General features: G+C 39.9%; 1 protein-coding gene across 2 annotated transcripts; it reads right to left on the reverse strand.

Annotated features, from left to right (window-relative positions):
- Positions 1–715: 715 nt before the first annotated feature.
- ZNF451 (zinc finger protein 451) lies at positions 716–22,708 on the reverse strand. Of its 2 annotated transcripts, none has more exons than XM_019613235.2 (11): positions 22,585–22,708; positions 22,171–22,254; positions 15,920–16,003; positions 14,815–14,940; positions 10,749–10,860; positions 9,816–9,966; positions 7,753–7,879; positions 6,256–6,409; positions 4,881–5,025; positions 2,622–4,270; positions 716–1,645 (listed from the first exon to the last, which is right to left on the reverse strand). In XM_019613235.2, the coding sequence occupies exons 2-11, from the start codon at positions 22,249–22,251 to the stop codon at positions 1,293–1,295; spliced, it is 2,982 nt and encodes a 993-aa protein (XP_019468780.1). In that variant the 5' UTR covers positions 22,252–22,254; positions 22,585–22,708; the 3' UTR covers positions 716–1,292. The 2 variants fall into 2 exon arrangements, with proteins under 2 accessions (XP_019468780.1, XP_010706143.1); XM_010707841.3 differs by lacking the exon at positions 22,585–22,708 and adding an exon at positions 22,481–22,578 and having other exon boundaries at positions 717–1,645.
- Between the last annotated feature and the right edge of the window lie 75 nt (positions 22,709–22,783).

The following is a 22,783-nucleotide window of genomic DNA, read 5'->3' on the forward strand; positions in this document are numbered from 1 at the left end:
ATCAAAGGATCTTGAGATTCCCATGACAACATGAAAACAAATGAAAGACAATTTGAAGGAAGTGATTAAGAACCTTATAACATTCCCAGGTGTTAAGAAGTAATGAGTCTGCATGGGGAGGAAAAAAACTGTTGCTTGATCTGCCAGATAATATAATGGCTGAATATAAGACAGGATTTTGAATGGGAAGTGAAACCAGTCACTGACTGCACTTCATGTGAGGACACGTGAAACAAACACTCACAGAAACAGGTCACAGAGGACTGCGTATTCCCAAGTCTGACAAAGAAGTAGAAGCAGTCTCCAGCAGATTTTTCTTCTTTTTTTTAATTTCTATCCTAATGTCTATAAGAGGGCATCAGAAACAACCACAAAGTTCAAGGATTTAGTAACAGACTATACAGAAAGCATTTAGGGCTGTTCTGTCCCTGAGAAAAATGGTCTGTCTAAGTTGTTCTCATCTGTTATGACAGTCATGGCCACTGTCACTTGGGAAAGACTTGAAATCAACAGTTCTGGCATTTGGGAGTCAAGAACAGCTGACAGAGTTCTAGTGAAGCTGGACCACAAAATGAGTGACAGAAAACTGAATGTCTGAGAAGAGAAACAACATACAACCTGGTCAATACAATGAGGGGAACTGAAAGAAAAGCTAAGACTGTATGAAAAAAAAAAAACCAAAATATAAAACCAGGAATAATAGACATAATGCAACACGTATCATTAAAAAACAACACAGTCATGATGCTGTTTGGAAAGCACAGAAAAACATGAGACAGGGATGTCACTGTATTTTCACAAGCTAAATGAACAGGAATAGCATGCATTAAATAACTCTACAAACTACTGTTATAGTCCTCATGAACCTTAGTATTCCCAAGCTTTGCAACAATCCTTGTGACACTAATAAACAACCAAAATGTTCTTCAATACAAATTGGGCCCATTTTAATGGCCTCTAACTCTTCAGCACGGTCTTTCTGTTCAAGATCTTTAGCAAAAAAATTCCCAACTAGGCAGCCTGAATGCATCGACCCCATTTGGAAAGCAAGAAATTGAGTATAGGATGACCAGAGACAAAAGAAAATTGAAATACAGGAATGCAAATTCATGCCTTCTGGATCTAAAAAGAAAAAAATATGACAAGGACTTGGGTGTTAGAAACTAGCCAGAAAGAAATTCATTTTTTCTTTTTTTCTCCCTCTGAGTATTATGTATGTCCTGAGAACTATGAAAAGCTAGCATACCACCTAAGCAAGTTCAGCTGGGAGCCAAAAAGACTCCCCAAACCATTTAGCACCTCTGGAACAGTATTCTACAAGGAATAATAAGAGCAGAGCTTAAGGCCGAGTTAGAAAAGTTTGAGAACATTTCTGTTACTTGATTTCTGTGATGTAATGATTTAAGAGGCCCCAAGGGTTGCTTTTTTCCTCCACTCTTTATTCTCTCAAAGAATCTCTGCTCAAATATGTGTGTAAACTCACTCATCTTTTTTCCTTTGACCACTTTACCTTGAAAGCCCCAGATAAATGTTCCTTGGTTCAGGTTGGCTGGCAGCTGTGTGAATAAGCTTCCCCAGTTGTCCAGATCCACCAACACAATGTGAGTCATGGTACTCAAATAGTCAAGATCTGGAAGTTCACTGTCTTCAATGAGATAAATAGGAACATTTTATGCTTACTCAACTTTCCAGTCAACAAACATACATAAATTTAGATATATTATCCTATTCAGTAGCTGCGTTGTTTCAGAACTGTTTTTAAATCCACTGAAGTAGCTTTTAGTAATAAATAAATTAGATAAAAGACAGAAGAATCTAGCAGTATGATGCTGTAGGACTGGATAGTTGGCACAGAGAGCTACTTTACTGAGACACTGAGGTCTTTATTAATATACTTAATGTTCAACTGTGCACTTCCTGCTATGGCACATTTATAACATGTAATTGCTTAAAACCATAACAGTACATAAAGTGTTTAGAAATGTACTTTTTGCTGTATATTAATCAAGAGTATGAATGACACCATGAGAAATCAAAAAATATTCTCAGTTTCTGTATGTGTGAGATACACCTTTGGCATTGTTGATGTCATTCTTGGAAGTGATGTGAATTAAAAAATTAAAAATGGACACATCGGGCAAAGCCTTTCCAATACATACTGTAAACAGAAATTCTCAGCTGAGATTATTTTTTTGCAAGCTAAGCACAAGTGAAAACACAGCATAATAACAGGACTGCCTACACAGAAAGCACCACCAGCCTCACCAATTTATGCATACAAAGGAGGTAAGTTTCCTTGTGTGTGTATTTTACTGTGCTTTCACATTTCTAGGAGTTTGATCTGCACCTGGGGTCCTGAATCATCAAATTATACTCCCAAGTAATTTGAAAAATTACATGTGAGAGCCTTTGGACTGAAACATTTGTCTGCTTTGTTTTTTTTTTAAATCTCATTCATAAGGTATATAGCAATAAACTTAGATCTCTTAGTATTCAAAATGCAACTTTGACAATAAAAATAAATTCCGAGCTGACTTACAGACTAGATACAGGCAAATGATACATTACATACTTGTACTGGCATTAAAACAGTGTGATATTTTTCCAATACAAACCCTCACCAGGCTCTGTGGAGCACGCTGAATTTTCAGTTTTTCCTTTCTTTCCATAGATCGGTCCCTTCTGGGGAGAAGACTGTGATCTTCCCTGAGTCCTGGATGGATTTGCATGAAATTTTAGTTCATGGGGTTTTTTGTCCACACAAGCCCCACTTGCCGTGAACTTGAATACTGCATTTTCTGGTTCTGATGCAAAACTTGATATATCAGGTTTCTGTAAGAAGCAGTGTTTCATGTGATAGTGCTGATGTGCACTCTGAAGATCATCAAAATTTTTGTTGCATGCAGCACATCTAACAACATACATCTCTCCCTTACTTTTCACTGATGTGTGGCTGTTGAGATGACTGTTCAAATCTGCAAAATTCTGCGCAGTTGCAGAACACAAGCAGCAGCGAAACCATAAGTTTCCTTCCTGCAGCATGGCTTTCTGACAATTCACTAAGTCATTCCTCCTGTTTACTTTGGAGATGTAAGTCGTCCGGCAACCACAGGTTAGATAGTCTCCATTTTCTTCTGGGACGAAGTCGTCTTCTTTTTTTATTGATATTTCCGTCTGCTCGGGCACAAATACATAGTCCATGCTATGAGACTCCTTATAATGGATTAGAAATTCTTCCTCTATGTCAAAAAAGAGATCGCCACAAAGGCCACAGAAGTATTTAGTTTTTCTCTCTCCGTTGTGACTCTCTTGGAAGTGTCGCTGTAGCGTTCCTACTTTCCGAAAGTGATTTTTGCAGAATCCACAGCAATATCTGTGAAACGCATGGCTTTCTAGGGACATACAATGCTGCTTAACGCTGTCTTCAGATTCAAACATCTCCTCACAAATCTGGCACTGCCATTTTCCCAGATGAGGAATTTTTTCAGGAGAGATTTCCATACGGCTAGGAAAGGAGTCTTTCCTTTCATCTTTGGAAATGTACATTGTATTAGATGCTGATGGCATAGGTTCATCTTCAAGAGCTTCTTGCTCATAATAGTAACTATGTCCACCATGGAACTCAGTCACATGTCTCATAATATCCTCTTCTTTGAGGAGATCTACAGAGCATGCTCTGCACCAGTAAAGAAAGTTCGTCAAGTGCGCCCCTCCGTGAAACCTGCTCATATGCAGGCGGATGATACTTGAGTTTTCAGCAAGCTTTCCACATACAGCACATTTGTGACAGATCCTATTTGCTGACAAAATATGTTTTTCTACTGACTCTTCTGTAAGAAACTTTCGAAGGCATTCACAAAACCAGGCTTTCACTTTGCAAGCACTACCTTGGTTTTGGTTTCTGACACGATCTTCGTTGCTGTTTTTTAAACCACTCTTCCGTTTTGAAGGAGTAAATTCACTTTCACTGGCTGACTCATTTGAGCTCAAATGTCTCTTAAGCAATGGTCTTGACCAATCCACAGTATGGCACAAATGAGATGCATTTTTATTTTTTTCATTGATATGACAGAACATCAAGATGGACTCTTCCATTGTAGTAAGAACTTTAACGTTATGTTTCGTGCTTTGCTTATGCTGCATGATCTGATTCTCATCAACAAGCAGCTCATCACAGTTCTCACAGTGACCTTTTGTTCTGAATATCTCTGCAACCTGGGAGATCCTCTTCTTGGACACTGCCATAGGGCCAGAATTACGACAACGTGTTCTAATGTGGATTAAAAATATACATACATACATATATATATATGCATAATGAAGGTGTACATCATAATCAGAAACATTTTTAAACTTTCAGATATACTTTGAAATTTTACCTACTATCTACACCAACAGTGTGGATAAGTAGTGCTCTCAGTTTACTTTAGCTGACTTACTAGCTTGTCAACAAAAACATGCAATTCCTAGCTAATCTGCATTTTAAAGAGAATTAAGTATTAATTCCCAACACTAGCACTTGGATTGATGCTCCATGCTGCTCACACAGTACATCTTTGAAATGAAATGCTGAAAACTTAGAAATAACGGAACAGAGATCAATGAAGTTCTGTTGTTCTCTGTCACAGGAAGTAACAAAAGGAATATAAACACTGACCGGTGATTTTATGGATCAAGAGAGAGTAAGAAACATGGAAAAAGAGGGATTTTGGTTTGGATAGTCTACCCAGTAAGTCAACATTCAGACGGTCCTAGGTGCCCTGAATTTCAGTAGCACCACTACATATCAATACAGTACAATACATCTGTGTTGGTTATACAAACACGCTGGTTATCATTTATGCACATTCACATTATAATGACAGCTGCCTCTCACAAACCTGAAGTGAGCTGTTAATTCCATATGGGAGCGTAGTATCTGTAAGCAGGACATACATTTCACTTGGAAGGGAACCTCTTTGCAGAGAGATATCAGCAGCTTCTTTGCATAGGATGGGAAAGGTAGAGGAACATCAGCCTGCATTTCTACAATACAGAATGGCAAAAAGCACAATAACATCTTACAAGTTTTCATAATATTCCAGCTTTCAGATGTTTCTACAATTATATTGATTTGGCAGGGGGTTCAGAACTCAAGTTACCATGTGTCAGCTGAGCTCCAGTATTTCTGCAATGGAAGCGTTGCATAAAATTGCATTAATTTGTTAAAATTCTGTAACAATCTTATATCTGAACGTACTAGCTTCTTGGTTTTCATATTCAGTGACAGATTATTTCCCTCCTTTTGCAAGTTCAGGTCAGATCTCTCTTGGGCAGCTCTTTACTAACTTTCTGACTTTCTGCCTCTCTATCTGTCACTACCCACGTACTCCTACTTTTTGCTTAAAGCCAAAGTGTGTTTAAGAAAAGAGAAGGTATGCTACTCATTCAATAAGTTCTCACATACTTGGACCATCTCTCTTTCCCATCCACAGCATTACTTACAAATGCTATGTTAATTTTCTGCTTAATAAGATTTAATGATCAGTAGGAAATGACTTGAGTTTAAGTCATTCAAGCACATCCCATGTTGACATTAATCCTGAAGACCTACCCTTGCAAACAAAAAGAAAAAAAAAAAAAGGGAACATTAAGTGCTATCCATCTCTCTATTTTGTGTTACTCATCTTTTCAAAGCAACAGGTCACCCATATGTATATTTTTTAAATCTATAACCCAATTTCAATACATCTCCAAGTCAGCAAATTCATAATTAACATTCTAATTGAAAATAAAACTACATTAGATGGGCAATATACAAGAGAACTCCAAACAACAAAGCAGATGGATGTTTCTACAAAGATGACAGTACTGAGCAGGAAGATCCTCAAAGCCCATCCTTACTGTGTACTTCTGCAGCCACTCCAGGGGAGGGCACAAGTGACAGATATGGTATGAGAAAATATACAAATCCTTTGACCATGTAAGGCTTACACTGAAAGCTAAGTTACCTAAAACATGGCAGCTCTACCTACTTCTAATCTGTCTCAGCCACTTATTCAAGAGGGGATGCTTTTAAATTTATAAGGCACACACTGAATAATTTTTAAGATCTTACAGAATTATGCAAGGCCTTAGAAGAGAAACAAGAATTTATTAAACAAACTTAAAAGTCTTAAGCTTTTTACATAGCAGAAAAATATAAGTCATATCACACAAAGTATAGATTATCAGCAAGAATGAGAAGCATGCTAAGTACATTTAGTAGCAACGTACCGTTCTGTTTAGAAAGCTGGAGAAAGTGGTTCTTTCCTGACATATGCTTCAAGCATTCATCTCTTTTGGTGAAGAGGAGGAAGCAGCATGGGCATGCAAAACACTGAATATGCTGTGGAGGAAGATCTTTTTCATGTCCGTCATTTTGATTCAGCTGGAAATAAAATGATCTGATGAGAAGAAACAGAGAATCAACAAAGGAATCCCATTTCTTTTCACGTCTTTCCATTCCTTTCCACCTCTGTAGCAATATTTTCTCTTTTAGATTCTCAGCTACCACATGTATGTTTATTTCCAAGCTATGCACTTCAGCTTGTGAGACACAAGAAAAATGGCCAAACTTCTACATCAACTTCAATCTCTGCTTCCAGGGACACAGTTCTTTAATTCTACTTATTTTTTGGCTTATTCTTCCTTCTTCTGTCTCCCTGGAGAATTTTCAGGACAGCTTTTTGCTTTCTTCAGAATTATTCCCCCTTCCTTCCACTCCAAAATAATTCCATCCTTATGCCTGCTGCAAGAGGCAGTGCCTTTAACCAAACCTGCCTTTAACTCCTGCTAATGCCCATAGACATACCACAGGCACACAACTTGGAATAAAAGGAAAAAGAGCAGGGACAAACCATGATGCAACCTGTCAAGCTTTTCAGATACAATCACATATCAAGAGTTTCTGCTACTGCTTTAAGTTAGCCTGATTTTCACAATATTTACTATTTCCCTTGAATTTAATAGGCTAGGTGGATAAACAACAATATTTGTTATTAAAATACTAAATTTTGAAACTGTTACCCATTACACAATTCAGCAACAGATTGCTTAGATAAAACCATGCACTCTGAAGTTAGCATCTGAGCATCTGTCACTAAGCTGGAGGGAAAGACAGATGACATTATAAAAGAAAGAAAGGAAAAGAATGGAGGTAGGGAACAACAAAAACAAACCCCAATTCTATTAGCTTATGTTCTAATCAAAACTCAAATGCTAGATTATCCTGTTCCCTTCTGCAAGTTAACTAGCATGTACTGTCAGACCTGCATCAATGGAGACACTATAGACAGCAAGGAATAAATTGCATTTGAGTCACTCAAGTTTCTTCTCTAACTCTGTTGCCTCTTTTTTTTTTTTAAATACCCTCTTTTACCTCTTTATATCCCTTCTTATTTCACTTTAATTTCCTGTCTTCATCTTTCTTAGTTTCAGAGACATAAATATAGGGAAATACCTACTGACAGCACCAAGGATAAAAGGATCAAGCCAAAACTGCATTGGTCTTTGATGTACACGAGAGAGTACAATATAATGTCAGATTTAATGGGAGCACTGTCAGGATACACCAAGCGTTTGAAATGCTGCAGAATAAGGAAAAACTATTCGGAAGAATAATCAAGGGAGAGTGTAAAGAAGAGGATTAGAAAGGAAAATGTGCATAATTACATGTCTTGATAACCCTTTATTATGTTCAGTCAGATGAGTTACTTATCCTTATGGTCTTGCCTTAGATAAAAGATGATCACTGTACTGCTGAAAGGTTGAAAATGTTTGGCAGCATATCACACAGGCAACAGCATTATTTGGGGGTCCAAGTAATGTGACTGTTGGGTCACAAGGAGAATGATCAAACCTAGAGAGGAAGAAATAATTAACAACTAGTACCCTCATGGCAGTTAAAAAAATTTGTATATATGTTCTTAAAGGAAAAATTAGGTCTTTTGAAAACACTGGACAAAAACCTACCAAAAATCAACCTAAACTGCAAAATTCCTCAATCTGCCTGTCATTAGCTTTATCAGCTGAAATATCCCACATGAAAGTGATTCTCTCTGCAGCTAACCAGTTATGGTGACCTATTGGTAGAAGAATCACACTGCTTTTAAGAGTAAGAGAACTAATAAAGTCTCCATTTCCTACAAACCTGTATCTGTTTATTTTGTTTGTTTGTTTGATGTTTTTTTATGTTTGTTTTTTAAAACTTCCTGTATTGGTTTTTGCTGGGAGAGAGTTAATTTCCTATACTGTAGCTATGTTTTGGATCCATGAGCAAAGCTATGTTGATAACACAAGGATGTTTTAGTTGCTAAGAAGTACTTCCACAGAATCAAGGTCTTTTCAATTTCTCATGCTGTCCTGCCAGCAATGAGCTGGCATAAGGGAAGGAACAGAACCAGGACAGCTAACTTCAACTGGCCAACAGAACGCCCTTTCCACATGGCATACTTCAGAATAAAAGCTGGGGAAAAAAAGGAAGATGGGGAAGACATTCAGAGTTACAGCATTTATCTTCCCAAGTAACCACTAGCTGTGATGGAGCACTGCTTTCTTGGAAATGGCTGAATATTTTTCCACTGATGGGAGTAGTGAATGAATTCCTTATTTTGTCTTGCTCACAAGTGCAGCTTTTGCTTTACCTAGTAAGCTGAATTCATTGAAACCTGAGTTTTCTCTCACAAAACAAGGGTTGGAAGGGCCTTCTGGAGATCCCTGTTAAACTAGTTCCCTAGAGTAGGTTACAGAGGAAAGCAATCAGGCTGGTTTTGGAGTATCTCCAGAGAAGACTCCACAGCCTCTCTTGGTAGCTTGTTGCAGAGCTCTGTGACCCTCAAAGTAAAGTTCTTTCTCATGTTCAGATGTAACCCCCTATGTTCCAGTTTGTGACCACTGCCCCTTCTCCTGTCACTGGGCACCACAAAAGAGAGCCTGGCTTCATCCCCTTGACTCCTGCACATTAGATACTCCTACACACTGATAAAGATGCTCTCTCAGGCTGAACAGTCCCAGGTCTCTCAGCCTTTCCTCATAAGGGAGATATTCCAGGACCCTCATCACCTTTGGGGCTCTTTTATGGACTCCTCTCTAAAAGTTCTCTGTCTCTCTTAACTGAGGAACCCAGAACTTGACACAATAATCCAGGTATGACCTCACCAGGACAGAACAGAGGGGAAGGACCACCTCTCTCAACTTGCTAGCCACACTTCTTAACTTATCACAGGATACCACAGGCTTCCTTGCCCACAAGGGCACACTGCTGGCTCATGGTCAACCTGTTGTTCACCAGGATATCTGGGACCTTCTCTGCATAGCTCCTTTCCAGGACAGCCCCAACCTGTACCATGTGGTTACTCCTCCCCAGGTGTAGAACTCTACACTTGCTCTGGAGGAACCTCATAAGGTTCCTTTCATTTGGAACATCTTCTTAACCCTGCTATCAAGTTTTATACGGCTTGTATGTACTTAGTGTCACCCCTTTTTCAAGTTTGGATAAAGAAGGAATAGAAAGGGTGCACTTAAATCCTATTTCTCAGAAAATCACATATTGAAAATGCTTAACAAGTAGGAGAGAACAATTCTGACTGTAGGCAAAAAAAAACAAGAACAGAAAAACAGCCAACAACAGAAGAACCTCAAATCAGCAAGTTACATCACCTGTAGAAAATCTGCAACACATTACTCCGCTCTCCAAATGGAATTTTGTCACTATAGGCAGTTTAAAGTAGATTCAATGCAGATGTTTTAAGTTCACATATAGTCTTTCACTATTATTTCTCATAATACGTCCTCACCTTTTCAGGTGACCTAGGAGCAGATGTCCATTATCAAACTTTCTGTTGCAATGCATCACAGGACAAGAAATGGGACTTCTGTTGACTTGCATCTGACCTGCTCTCTGACAAACACCCCTTCTTCCACTGTTAACAGTGCCTGGTTTGAGACCTGCATTATGAAACAAAACATTTGACCATGGTCTCAATTACAGAGGCTTAAAAACATACAGAAAACACAAACCCTACAGCATCTAGAAAACATTTTAATTGATTCTTAAAAGCACGCTGGCAGTGACTGTAATGCAACTCTACAACAAGAATCTGCCTCTTCAGTACCTGAGAAGATTTCTAACACTGACATACTTCCTTGAGGTCTTACAGGAAATAACTTACATTGCTTTTATATAAATAAAAAAAAATCTAAATCTAAAACAAAAATTTTTTAACAGAAGTTATACTTATGTAGGCATATTTTTCTGAGCAACAGTACAACAGTAATATTTTTCTGACAACTTTGCTGGTCAAAACAGCTAACATTGCCTTAATACCTTTTACATTTCATATATTTAATTTCCTAAGTGACAAAACACTAGTTTAGTTTTTGAGGAAGCTATTGGAGAAGAACTTTCAAATGCCACACTCTAGCAAACTTAATATTCTAAGATTTGGTTGTATGTCCAAGGCACCTGCAAGCTCAGGTTAATGCTGCTGTCAGGTTAAGCACTGCTTAATGCAGTTATCAGATGATCTATTCTGCAATGCAGCACTTAGAAATAATCTTAAGTGAAATCTTAAAAATAATATTAAATGAACTAGCAATGTCTTCGAAACGATGTCACTGATATCTCTTTTCAACATAACCAAATAACTGTTTATTTCTCCTGCCATGTATTTACTATTAACCTTTGATTCCTTATTACATATTCAACATCTCATCTCTCCCATTCTTACCTGGCATTTTTAACCATTGGTCCACACATAATCTTGCAGCTTCTGTGTCACTGTGTTCCCGAATAAATTCCAGTTCCTGCAACCCGTGAGCATACTGGGAATCAACTTTCTCCTGACAGGGAAGACATAAGGCAAGGCGGTGATCAATTTTATTTATTTATTTATTTATTTTTAAGTCCAAGATTTAAGTTAAGTAAATCAAGTAAAACTTTCAAAATTTACATGTGGTTCTTCATAGCTGCATAGCAGGTTCTTCCCTCCAGTATCTCAGAATGTATTCTGTTAAATCGTCTCCATGCCAAGACTGGTAACTGTGCTTTCTGTTCATAAGAGGGGTATTCTCTCTTCAGCACCTTCCTGCTCCTCTTCAGTCATGCTATGTATGTATGCACGCACATACACACACACTCTATAATCTCTGGGCTCTGCTCCCATTAAGCTTCTTACTCTGTGTCAAATATCACATGTCAAAGAGTCAGAAAGTGTGAAAATGGAAGGAAAAAAAAACGTGTCTCACTGAAAAAAAAATATATATATATATACTTACTGCTGCTATAACAAAAACACAGTATGCTATCTGTTAGTGGCCAAGGTCATTAAACTACAGTCCAATCATTGCCTGAACAAGCACAGAATTATAGGGCTTATTATAAATGTAGTTCCTAAGAAGACATCAGATCAGAGAGAACACCTGGAACTGTACAACAGCAACATCTGTAAGCACGTAAAAATTTCAAGCACTGCAGTCACAAATATTTGCATGTTGCACAAAGATCCACTGCTAGCAGCTTCCTCCATGTGAGATAAAAACTCATGGCATATTTTACAAAAGCAGCTTCCAGTGTTCAGTGGGCACGTGGGTGGTAGAGGACTGTCTCTTCCCAGAGCAATGCATAAACCACAGTATTCACCCTCCATGCTAGTAATCTCCTAGGTAGCACCATACAGAATAACAGCCATGCAAATCATATGACTGAAGAGAGTATCTTTTGCTTTTTGGACAATTCTATCAGGATACCTTCCAGGGTCTGGTCACTGTTACCAGTAATCAGAGTAATCACCAGCTCCTTTGCAAAGTTGGTGCTACATCTCAAGGTCTCATCTTCAAACCTTTTTCAACATCACTAGATGTTGAAAGATGTTGAAAAATATTAAAGAAGACAGCACAGTACAGCATTTTACTGAAAAAAATATATAAACAAAGAACAAAAAACCCAACAACTCTACTTATCAGATTACAGAATCAGAAGCACACAGTATAATGTAAGAAGAGAGAGCTTTTAGGCCCTGGAGCGTGTCCAGAGAAGGGCAACGAAACTGGTGAGGGGTCTGGAGCACAAGTCTTATGAGGAGCAGCTGTGGGTGCTGGGATTGTTTAGTCTGGAGGAGAGGAGACCTTATTGCATTCTACAACTTGCTGAAGGGAGGCTGTGATGAGGAGGGGTTTGGCCTCTTCTCCCACGCAACAAACAGGACCTGAGGAAATGGCTGCAAGTTGTACCAGAAGAGGTTTAGACTAGACATAAGGAAGAACTTTTTCTCCCGGAGAGTGGTCAGGCACTGGAATGGCTGCCCAGGGAGGTGGTGGAGTCGCCGTCCCTGGCAGTGTTCAAGAGGCATCTGGATGAGGAGCTGCGAGATATGGTTTAATGCTTGTGGTAGCAGTGGTGATGGGAGGACAGTTGGACTACATGATCTTGTAGGTCTTTTCCAACCTTGTGATTCTATGATTCTATGATTTTTTATACGCTGAAACTGAGACGACACCTCTGCTATATGCTCACAACACAAACATATCAGCTTCTATATTGTAAGGGCTTCATTTGCTGGCTCCAGGTAAGTTGTTGAACACCTGACTGCTCTAGAAGTAAAAACAAATCAAGAGAAATTCTCATAGAGAACGTGGTCATTCAGAAAAGGAGAGATGGATGAAGATGTTTGGAGAGCAAAGCAGGATGAGGATTACTCCACACTCCCCTGCAAGGTATTCTTATGATGGATAACTTTTGCAGTAAACCATGAAAAGATTCTGTTTTTAAAGCCAAGAACTAAATGCTCCAAGTAATGAGAAATGAGGGTGCTATGTGTCCTACTGCATTCTGAAAAACAAGAGATAAACCCTACTATCTCTTAGCAATACAGAACAAAACTTCCTTGCCCCCTCACCCATTTTAGGCAACATTCAAATGACTGAGTAGACAGTTTGGTTTCCCCATATATATTTTAAAAACAGGCCTCCTCTGACATCAGACCAGCTTTGAATCTTTTGCAAGAAACAACATCCAAGTTCAATAGGTAAGTTGCTCCAAAAGTAATGCCTCCAATTTATTTCAAAACAATCAAATAAATCCACCTTGCTCATTACAGGCAACCTACCTCAAGAGATGGCTTTTGTTATTTCTCATTTGGACTGGAGTTCTTCTGTGGAAAGCACAGAATACCCCTCTTATGGACAGAAAGCATAGCTACCAAGCTTGGTATGGAGACCTTTTAACAAAATACATTCTGGAATACTGGAAGGATGATCTTGCTACACAGCTGCAGAAATCCAAAGCAACTCCGTTCTTTACTTTGTACCATGCAGGAATTTGCAGACTGCTTGAATACCATACGTGGTTTCAGTCAGCCGGGAACATCAGAAAGGATCCTTCATCTCCTCATAACCCAGGCACGTACAACCTGCAGCCAGGCTGCGTGCTGCCTGGTACAGCTCGAAATGCAGCTTGGCCCCATCCTGTGCCATCACAGCAGCAGCTCTGCCCCTCCAATACCCATCACTCAGCACCAACCAAAGACTGGTGTGCTATTAACCCTAGCTGGGCTGAAACCATGGGCACCGGGATGGTACAGCGCAGTGCTAACTCAAGTTATGGCAGCTAAGTTTATGGATTTTGATACATTGGCTAAACACTATGTCCTACGAACAGAAAAAAATACGCAGTGCTCTCTGGTTTGATAAAGGAATTTGAGAACAGGTTTCAAGATTGCCAAAAAAAATTATCAATTTTTTGGTATATCTGTGATTCCAATTTCAGTCAACATAAATACATCAGTGGAATGTATAGAGTTATACATATACATTAACTACATCATATATTTTATGGAGGTTGCTCCAAAAAGTAATGCCTCCTACTTTATGATGTTAGCCCGTGATGTCAGAGGCCGATGTTGGTGGTATGGCAGTAGAAACAAACGGTTTTGTGTTGGTAAAACAAGTGCAAAAGGGAATATAAATTCTTTTCCTCTATTTACAAGCTGTGCTTCTGATAGCACCGTCCCAAATTCTGTCTTAAGAATACTTAAGAATGCTACAAAGCATATTGCTGGCTGACTTTGAGCCTCCAGTCCACAAAGACACCTTAGTTATTTCTCAGCAAGCTGCTCCCCAAGGCACTCAGTCCCCAGCCTGTATCAACAGGAGTGTTAGTCTGCCCCAAGTGCAGGACTTCAGCACTATTCCCTGTGGAATTTCACAAGGTTCTTGTCAGTCCATTCCTTCCAGCAGTCAGAGAGCAGCCCTGCTCTTAAGCTCACTGGTAATGCAAACAAAAAAATGCATTTCTTTCAAATGAGTGCACTATCCAATTAACAGAATCTGGCTCTGCACTTACGCCTTTAGCATACAAAGTATTATCCTATTTACATCATACATGATACAGACATTAAACATTCATAAAATCTCAGACAAGAGCAGATACTTCACTGGATTTGCTGCACTGTGTTTTGTGACCATTGGTATTCATTCATTATCTAACCAGAGTAACTGATGCTAAGGTCCCTCTGCTAAGAACACAAACAAATAAACTAATTTTTGCAATCTTCATGAAGTTACCATATTTTTCCTGTAGAAATTGCAGTGAGACTAGCAACGAGATCAGTTGAAGGCCACAGAAGAGAACTCCAAATAGTATTTCATACAACACCCCACAAGCAAAGAACTCTAATTGCTAGTTTCAGGTCTGGCTCAGCAATGTTTTTTTTTATTTACTTTGTAGTGACTACAAACCCTCGTATGACTAGGAGGCCCGTACTACACACTTCTACTGAAACAAAATACATACAGTACCTTGAAGGCTTTGTTTTTCTCTTCCTTTTGCTGTTTCTCTACTTCAACATGGCGTGCCAGGCGATCCAGGGTTGATGCAACTCTTTCTTTCTGGTAGTCAATGTAATCTTTACGCTTAGTATTTCTCTACAATTGTAAAGTTAAAAATTGTATTTGGTAACTGTTAAGCTGGTAAGAGGCATCAATACAGTACAAGGCAATGCTTATTACTTTCATCAGGACATAATTCAGTACAGAAACTTTAATCTTAGGTTCCACAAGGTTTCAGAAGGGAGTGGGCCTGTACATATACAGAAGATCTGTCTTTGCTTAAGACCCAGATTAACTGAGCAAATCTTCTACTGCAACACCGCGTATCAAATGCCAAGAAATGGCTGCTGCTGCCAAAACCAACTCCAGCAGTTCACTTTCAGGCACTGTCCCTCTCAAGGTTCCACAGTGAGCACAGTACAGCTGGGGGACACACAGAATCATACATTTGCTCAGGTTGGAAAAGACCTTAAAGATCATCAAGTCCAACCACAATGTAACCAAAGTACCCTAACTCTAACAACCCTCTGCTAAATCATGTCCCTGAGCAAATGAGCTGACAAGCCTGCTCCTGACTAAAATTCTTAGGAGAGTTTATGAAGAACAAAACTAAGGTAAAAGCAGGGTGACATCAGAGCAAGATCCTATGGCCTATACACTGCTCCTAAAAAAGACCTTCAAGAAGGAAAAGGTCTCAGAGTAGTCAGATACATCTACAGGCTAGAGAGTGGCATTTGACTTTATTTAATTTCTGAGGTCACTGCAGAAACGGTATTTTCCTCTCCTTTTCTTTGTGACACTTATTAAAAGCATTGAAATAGAAATAAAAGCTCTAAGCTCACTTCAAGAAGGCATTGATTGTCTCTAGAAAAAAAGTGCAGGTCTATCTGCCCTACACTTAATACTAGGTTAATAAGCAAGCTAGTATTAAGAAGTCTTCTATTTCTCATCTCTTGTTAAAAAATGCCTTTAACAAGTTTTCCATGAAGAACAGCTGGTGGGAAATGAAATATGAGACTGTATTATTATTATTTTTCCAACTGCAAAGTCCTGAGATAAATCACAACGTACTCACATGAGCATAAGAACTGCTGTTAGGTTCTTCATCATCGCTACTGACAAGATCAATGCATTCAAGTACAGGTCTTAAGGGTTCTTCCTGAAAAAGTGTTAAAAACACACACAAAAATATTAAATTGCACTCCTTGAAGGAGGAGTATTGCACACATAACAGTACATTGTTAGCATTAACAGTATCTTAAGGGGAATTCTACCAACAAGGTTTCAAAGGGTATATTAGCAAAATTCCTGAAGGGAACCTTAACAGATTTCTACAGAGAATTGGTAAAACATGCACGTATCATTTGTACAAATAAAAATCAACTTAATATACTAATATCAACGATGAAAAGTACAATAAACAACCTTAACTTTCCTTAATAACATTATACCCTTCCCAAACAATTTAAAATATACATTTCTAGTCAGAAATGCTCAACTTGTGCCATTATTTCCAGCTGTACCAGGATATCAGATCATTACCAAGAAATGAAGAGTCAGATTTTACTAAGTACAGCTATATGGTAGATTGTTTGTAGTTATGTTTGTTTTACAAAGACAATTTTAATTTCAACTCTAAAGGAAATCGGACCCCTCAGGAACTTCAGGCATTATGAAAGTGGGAGATAGTTTCATACATATTTATACCCTGAAGCAGATATTCCACAAACAAGTTATTTGTTCCATGTATAGCAGGGGGAAGTAACTTTATTTTAAAAGAAAACATATTTCACGCAGTCAAACTAACACCACGTACTCAAGAGCACCAAGATGTGTTCAAGTTATTTGCCTAGCATTCATTTACAAAGGTACGCAGCCAGGCAGGCTGGTTGGGATCCCATGCAGTGACACAGGGGCAAAAGACCCTGGCTATCCAGTGCCTATCATGCCATCTCCATTCCTCCCAGCTAGGCAGTCCCGCTCTCTTGCACATCTCAGTTCTTCCATCCATCCATGCTGCTTCTCTATAAGTCACTAAAATCTGTAGGGTTTGACTTAGAATGTTCTAAGGCCCGTTCTTAGTCTTCTGCTATCACTTTATAAGAGGTTTAATCTGTGTGAATATTGTCCAGATGAGCACCTTGAGAAACTTCACACAGGCTGCCTGTAACCTCAACGACCTGCCAGTCTAGACAGTATCAATGCTTGATGATTTACAAGCCTTCAAATCCCTTCATTTTTACACTGTCTGTGCTTCCACATGTCTGTACTCCCAGTCACTCTCGATTCAGATCAATTTTAATATTTCTACTAGCAGCTACAGGATAGATAGCAGAATGTTGGCACCTATCTGAAAAAGCAAATGAAGAAATCATACTTCCATGCTTAAACTAAATGAGATTCTGAAGTCAGAAAAAATAAAATGAAACAAATAGGTAAGTTTTAAAAAGAAGACAGAAGATAATGTCTGGAGTCCCACACACATCCACACACAAGCCTGCAACTCTTACAGGCAAAAAAAAAAGGAAAAAAAGCACTATGTCCAGAGTCTGATGTCACGCAGTAAACTGTACCAGGCTACAGCATTATCATGTGTCAACTAAACAATCAATATAACAAATATGTAAGCTGACTTACTGATTGCATACACCAGATGGAAATACTCCTAGCTACTCTAACTTGCATCCATGGTCACTGCCTGGGAACTTATTCATCCTCCCTGGTAACTACATTGGCCTTGTTTGTGTGACAAATACATACAAAAGAGAAGCAAAGTTGAGTAAAAATCTCCATGTGCTGCAAAAAGCTTCCCATCCAAATCTGACAACGCAGTCTTCCAGATTCTCAAAGATAATATCTAACCTCAAAGTCAATAAACAAAACCAAACAAGTCTAAGCGTTTGTTGTGCAGCTGTGCTTTTCTTTTAAGCCTGCACGTGCAATGTCATCTATATCCTGTGACAGTGTTTGACTGAACTGCAGTACTACTCATTTGTCTGGGAATACTGCTGGCAGGTGCCACAGAATTGTTATATACTCCAGAGGTATTCCTTACTTAAGTTTTCCAGTCAGAAGAAGGACTTGAGACAGCCAGCAACTTACTGACTTCTTGAAGAGGTACAGTACTGTATCCACCATCTCTGTCATATATTTGGCAGTGTCCTGAACATCTTAAAAATGGACCAAGTAGGGCAGGCTATGAAGGTTTACTGCCTCGTGAGAAGTAGCAGAGAGAACTGCAGAAGCATGCAATTCTCTCTGCAGTGTTTACTGCACTTCATTCTTTCCATTCTTCCACCTTTCAAGGCCATAAAGCTGTTCAGCTTGCCAGCATAAACAGTCTTCACTCTATCACTGGGAATAATGAGGGATGAAACCTTGAACAGATGACAAAATTTATATGAATTAAGCTATGTTACCCCAAAAGAGTACTTAACTTTTTACAATTAAAAAAAGGAGAATTTGATCTCCTAAATCCAAATAATCCATTGATAGTTTTGCTTTGGGAGAAAATGAGAGCCTCTATAAATCTATAATAAGCTAAATCTTTGTAAGAAACAACAGGTGCTAGCATGTTATAGTCCAGAGACACACTCAGACCATATGGACCACCTAATCAGTAAAAATCAGACATGAATATTTCAAAACATCCAACAGCTGTAGCTTCTTCAAGTGCAAAGGTTTTCCTCATTTTTCTATACTTGATTCCCTTGGTTCAGTTCAGCAACAAACTAATCAAAGAGTTAGGAAACTGACAACTGGAAAGCAGAACTCTTATTCTACTTACTATACCTGCAAAGCTTGTGAACAGAAAAGTAAATTACTTTAACTGTAAGTAGAATCTACTTGTTTAGTGTTGTCTTCATACATTAAACATCCTTTTTTGCTTCTCTATTTTCTACCTTTTACTAAACATTTATGTGCTTGTTGGTTTGCATTCCGATTTGAACACAAATGCCACGTGGCAAATTATTAACATGACTTCTTAAAGACATACATCCTTATTTTCCACCAAAAGAGGGGAAAACCACCTGCCCATATGCACACTCGAATAACAATGCAAGTCTCAAATGCAGCAATTAGGCTCATTTGTGTTTTATTGGTTGGTCACTTAGCTTCTGCATTAAGATGGAAAACAAAGGGCAAAAAGAACTACAATCTTGGGTCAGATCAGCAACTCATCTGGACCCCAGCAGATATTTTGAGGAAGAATCAGGGAAAGCAGTGATAATTGTATCCCAAGTCCAGCTGGCAGCTGCTGAAGTCAACACACCAGAACCCTCGACAAAATGCCATTGCTGCATGTCACAGCACTTGGTAGATCCATCCTAGTTGAGCACCATGATGCAGAAGAACTCTGTTCCTCTACAGAGCCAGTGATTTCAGCGTAAGCTGATCCCTACTGCTGCCAAGAAGCTGCCAATACCAGAATGAAAACCAGAGGTCAAAACCTCTCACTTCAGTGGCCCAAAACTGAAACTATTCTCAAGGAGGGAAATCAAGCCTATCAACTCTTCTTCCCTCAAATGTTCAGATGCCTTCTGAGAACTTTATGCAAGCAATAGCTTCAGATGGACTTTGTATATTTTTTAGCTTGTTTGGGGAATAGTGCCAGGTGAAACATTATTATTATTATTATTATTATTATTTTTTTTTTTACAGACACAGAGCATTTACTACTAGAAACATTCCCAATTAATACTCTGGTACCACGTGAAGGGAAAGGTCTGAACTGCAGGAATTTCGCTCTTGCTCTGTTGGCTCACCCGAGCAAATGGCAATCTCCAAACAGAAAGTTAAGAGAATTACTTCATATTTTTTTCCAACTGGTTTAAGCAGTAAGGCAGTGCAAAGACAGTGCCAACCTGAGGACTCTAAAGGAGAGTTAAGAAGCTGAGGTGCACTTAACTCCATCCAACTCCTTTTTACCTTCCCATGAGATTTTCCGGCAAGCAAGAACCTGAGATTATAGTAGAAAAAATGTGGACAAGCACTCAAGAGCTAGAAATTGCAGCACCTCTAGCTGGCCCTACTGGCTATTTCTAGCTATCTGTCACCAAGACAGCCATCCATGCTTAGCGCCCAGTCTTCATATATTAAAAAAACAGGTCCTTCACAATAATCTGTATTCATCAGTGACAACAGCAGCCTACTTGTCCCAAGATACCAGCCCTGTACAAATAAGCCTAAGCAGTCTTCTTGCCATACAGGTCAGCCTCTCTCTAATCAGTCAACACTGTGTCCGCAAAGGGTACAAGCTATCCACATGCAAAAACAAGAAAAAAAAAAAGAAAAAAAAGGAGAAAAAAAAAAAAACTGCCGATTTTTAGTCTTTCTTTCAGTTGGTGCTCTTGGTTCTCCACCAGCCCTCCTACATGCACAAAGGTATACTTGCTTAGTCATTCTTTGTCCACTGTTTTACGCAAGCAAAGCTTATACACTTGTGCTAGATGTGAACACTTGGCTGTTTATAAAAAGGACTTTCAGCTCATTGATCAATTATCATCCAAAAAAGTCAAGAGATACAGAAGACTCAAAGAGAATCAGTTACTTAAAGTTTCAGGAAAAATACGCACTTGTCCTTCATGCTTGAGCACCTTAACACCTGTGCAGAAAGGAAGTCTATATGCTGAATTTAGACTTTATCTAATACTACGTAACACGGTAAAAAATCTATTGCTAGTTCGTTTAAGTATTAAAGCCAAACCCATAGGAAGACAATCCCACAGGATTATCAATCTTGGCAGCAATTAACAATTGCTTTCCTACTGGCATGACTACCATTCTGGGGAAACCAACATTCTGTTCTTCCATACATGCCTGTCACCCAGCACTATCTCAGTGACAGTGGATGGAGGCCAGAACACCGGCAGCATGAAAAATATCCATTCTTCCTTAGATATTTAATAGGTGCAATTATCTTAAGGTTATGCTGATGCAAGCCAGGTGCTGTACTGTAGCTACACAGTACTTCACAATTTGAGAAGACTGCTAAGGCCTCCAACCCATTATTTCCTAACTCTTCTTGCAGTTCTGCTTTTGTAAAACCCCACCTGAAGTACTGCATCCAGTTCTGGAGTCCCCAACACAAGAAGGACACGGAGTTGTTGGAGCAGGTCCAGAGGAGGGTCACAAAGATGATCATAGGGCTGGAGCACCTCTCCTACAAGGAAAGGCTGAGGGAGCTGGAACTCTTCAACCTGGAGAATGCTCCAAGGAGACCTTATAGTAGCCTTCCAGTACCAGAAAGGGGCCTACAGGAAAGCTGGGGAGAGGCTTTTTATAAGGGCAGGTAGCGACAGGACAAGAGGAAATGGTTTTAAACTAGGTAGATTACAACCAGATATTAGGAAGAAATTCTTTACTGTGAGGGTAGTAAGACACTGGAAGAGGTTGCCCAGAGAGGTTGTGGATGCCCCCTCCCCAGAAGCATTTAAGGTCAGGGTGGATGGGACTGTGAGCAACCTGGTCTAGAGGGAGGTGTCCCTGCCTACAACGGGGGGGTTGGAAGTAGATGATCTTAAAGGTCCCTTCCAACCCAAACCACTCCATGATTGTATGTCTCTAAACAAAGTGATTTGGATGTCATTTTGCAGAGCTTGCAGCAGCTTCATTTTATTAACTTCAGTGAGACTACTCATTAAACAAAACACTGTGTGATTGCTGGAAGTCATCTGTGATGATGACAAATGGATGACCTCATAGATCCCATTGACTACTCTCATCTCCACTCGTGCTAGGTGCTGCTTCACGGAACCAAGTGACATCACCTGTTGTTTTTACAATGCAATGGCCAAAAGCCCCTTTAAAATAAACGTGGGTAGTGACAGGACAAGGGGGAATAGTCTGAAACTGAGAGGGAGGTTTAGGTTAGATATTAGGAGGAAGTTTTTCACGCAGAGGGTGGTGATGCACTGAAACAGGTTGCCCAAGGAGGCTGTTTGCCCCATCCCTAGAGGCATGTAAGGCCAGGCTGGATGGGGCTCTGGGCAGCCTGGTCTGGTGATTAGCAACCCTACACATAGCAGGGGGGTTGAAACTAGATGATCATTGTGGTCCTTTTCAACCCAGACTATTCTATGATTCTATGATAAATTTGTTATCTGCCACAAAAAATTTCCAAACAAAACCATCTTTAAAGCCAACACCAAAGCGCCAAAGATTTCCAAATGAAATAATCTTTAAATCTGAAAACTAAAGTGTTCTTTTGAGATAAAACCAAGGCCACAAACACAGTATTCAGAGACCTGCTCTCATTTGGTCACACTGCTGAGAGCACACTTTCTACAGTGGGCAGCACATTTTCCACGTTCCAGATGTACTTACTCCAACAAACTCTATCTCATCTTCACTTTCAGAAGTCGGCGATTTGCTCTCGGAAATGCTGGTAGAGCTGCAAGACTCCATTACCTACAGAGAAACAAACCAAAACGCGCCTCATCATTTTATGAAGTTTGCTTTAATTTCACGTTTTCAGTTCCGTGTCTACTTCGGGCTCGCAGCCCACTTTCACCCAACAGGCCTCTCCGTACCACTCAGCCACCATCTCCAGCACTACCAGAACTATAAGAACTCAATTCTGACCCATACCGCCTCCCCCGCCCCAGAGCAGCACGCAAACCGCGGCCTAACCCACCAGGCCCCACCGCCCGCCTTCCCGCTGCAGCCACGCTCACTCCCCGCCCAGCGGCAGGCTACGCTCCGCACAGCGGTACTGCGCGCCGCTCCGCGGCGACCCACCTCCCCTGCCCGCCACTTCCTCTTCCTCTCGGGGCGGCTGCGACGGGAGCGGTGGGGCGGCAGCGCGGCGCAGCTTGCCGGGACTTGTAGTTGCCGCCCGCTTCGCCCCGCTCCCCCTCCCCACGGCAGGTGCTAACGACACGGGTTCTCCCTTCCCGGCGCCCTTCCCTCCACAAGCTCCATATCCCGCGCGCTCCTC

This window comes from Meleagris gallopavo, chromosome 2, assembly GCF_000146605.3.
Source record: "Meleagris gallopavo isolate NT-WF06-2002-E0010 breed Aviagen turkey brand Nicholas breeding stock chromosome 2, Turkey_5.1, whole genome shotgun sequence".
In the NCBI taxonomy this organism is placed as follows: domain Eukaryota; kingdom Metazoa; phylum Chordata; class Aves; order Galliformes; family Phasianidae; genus Meleagris; species Meleagris gallopavo.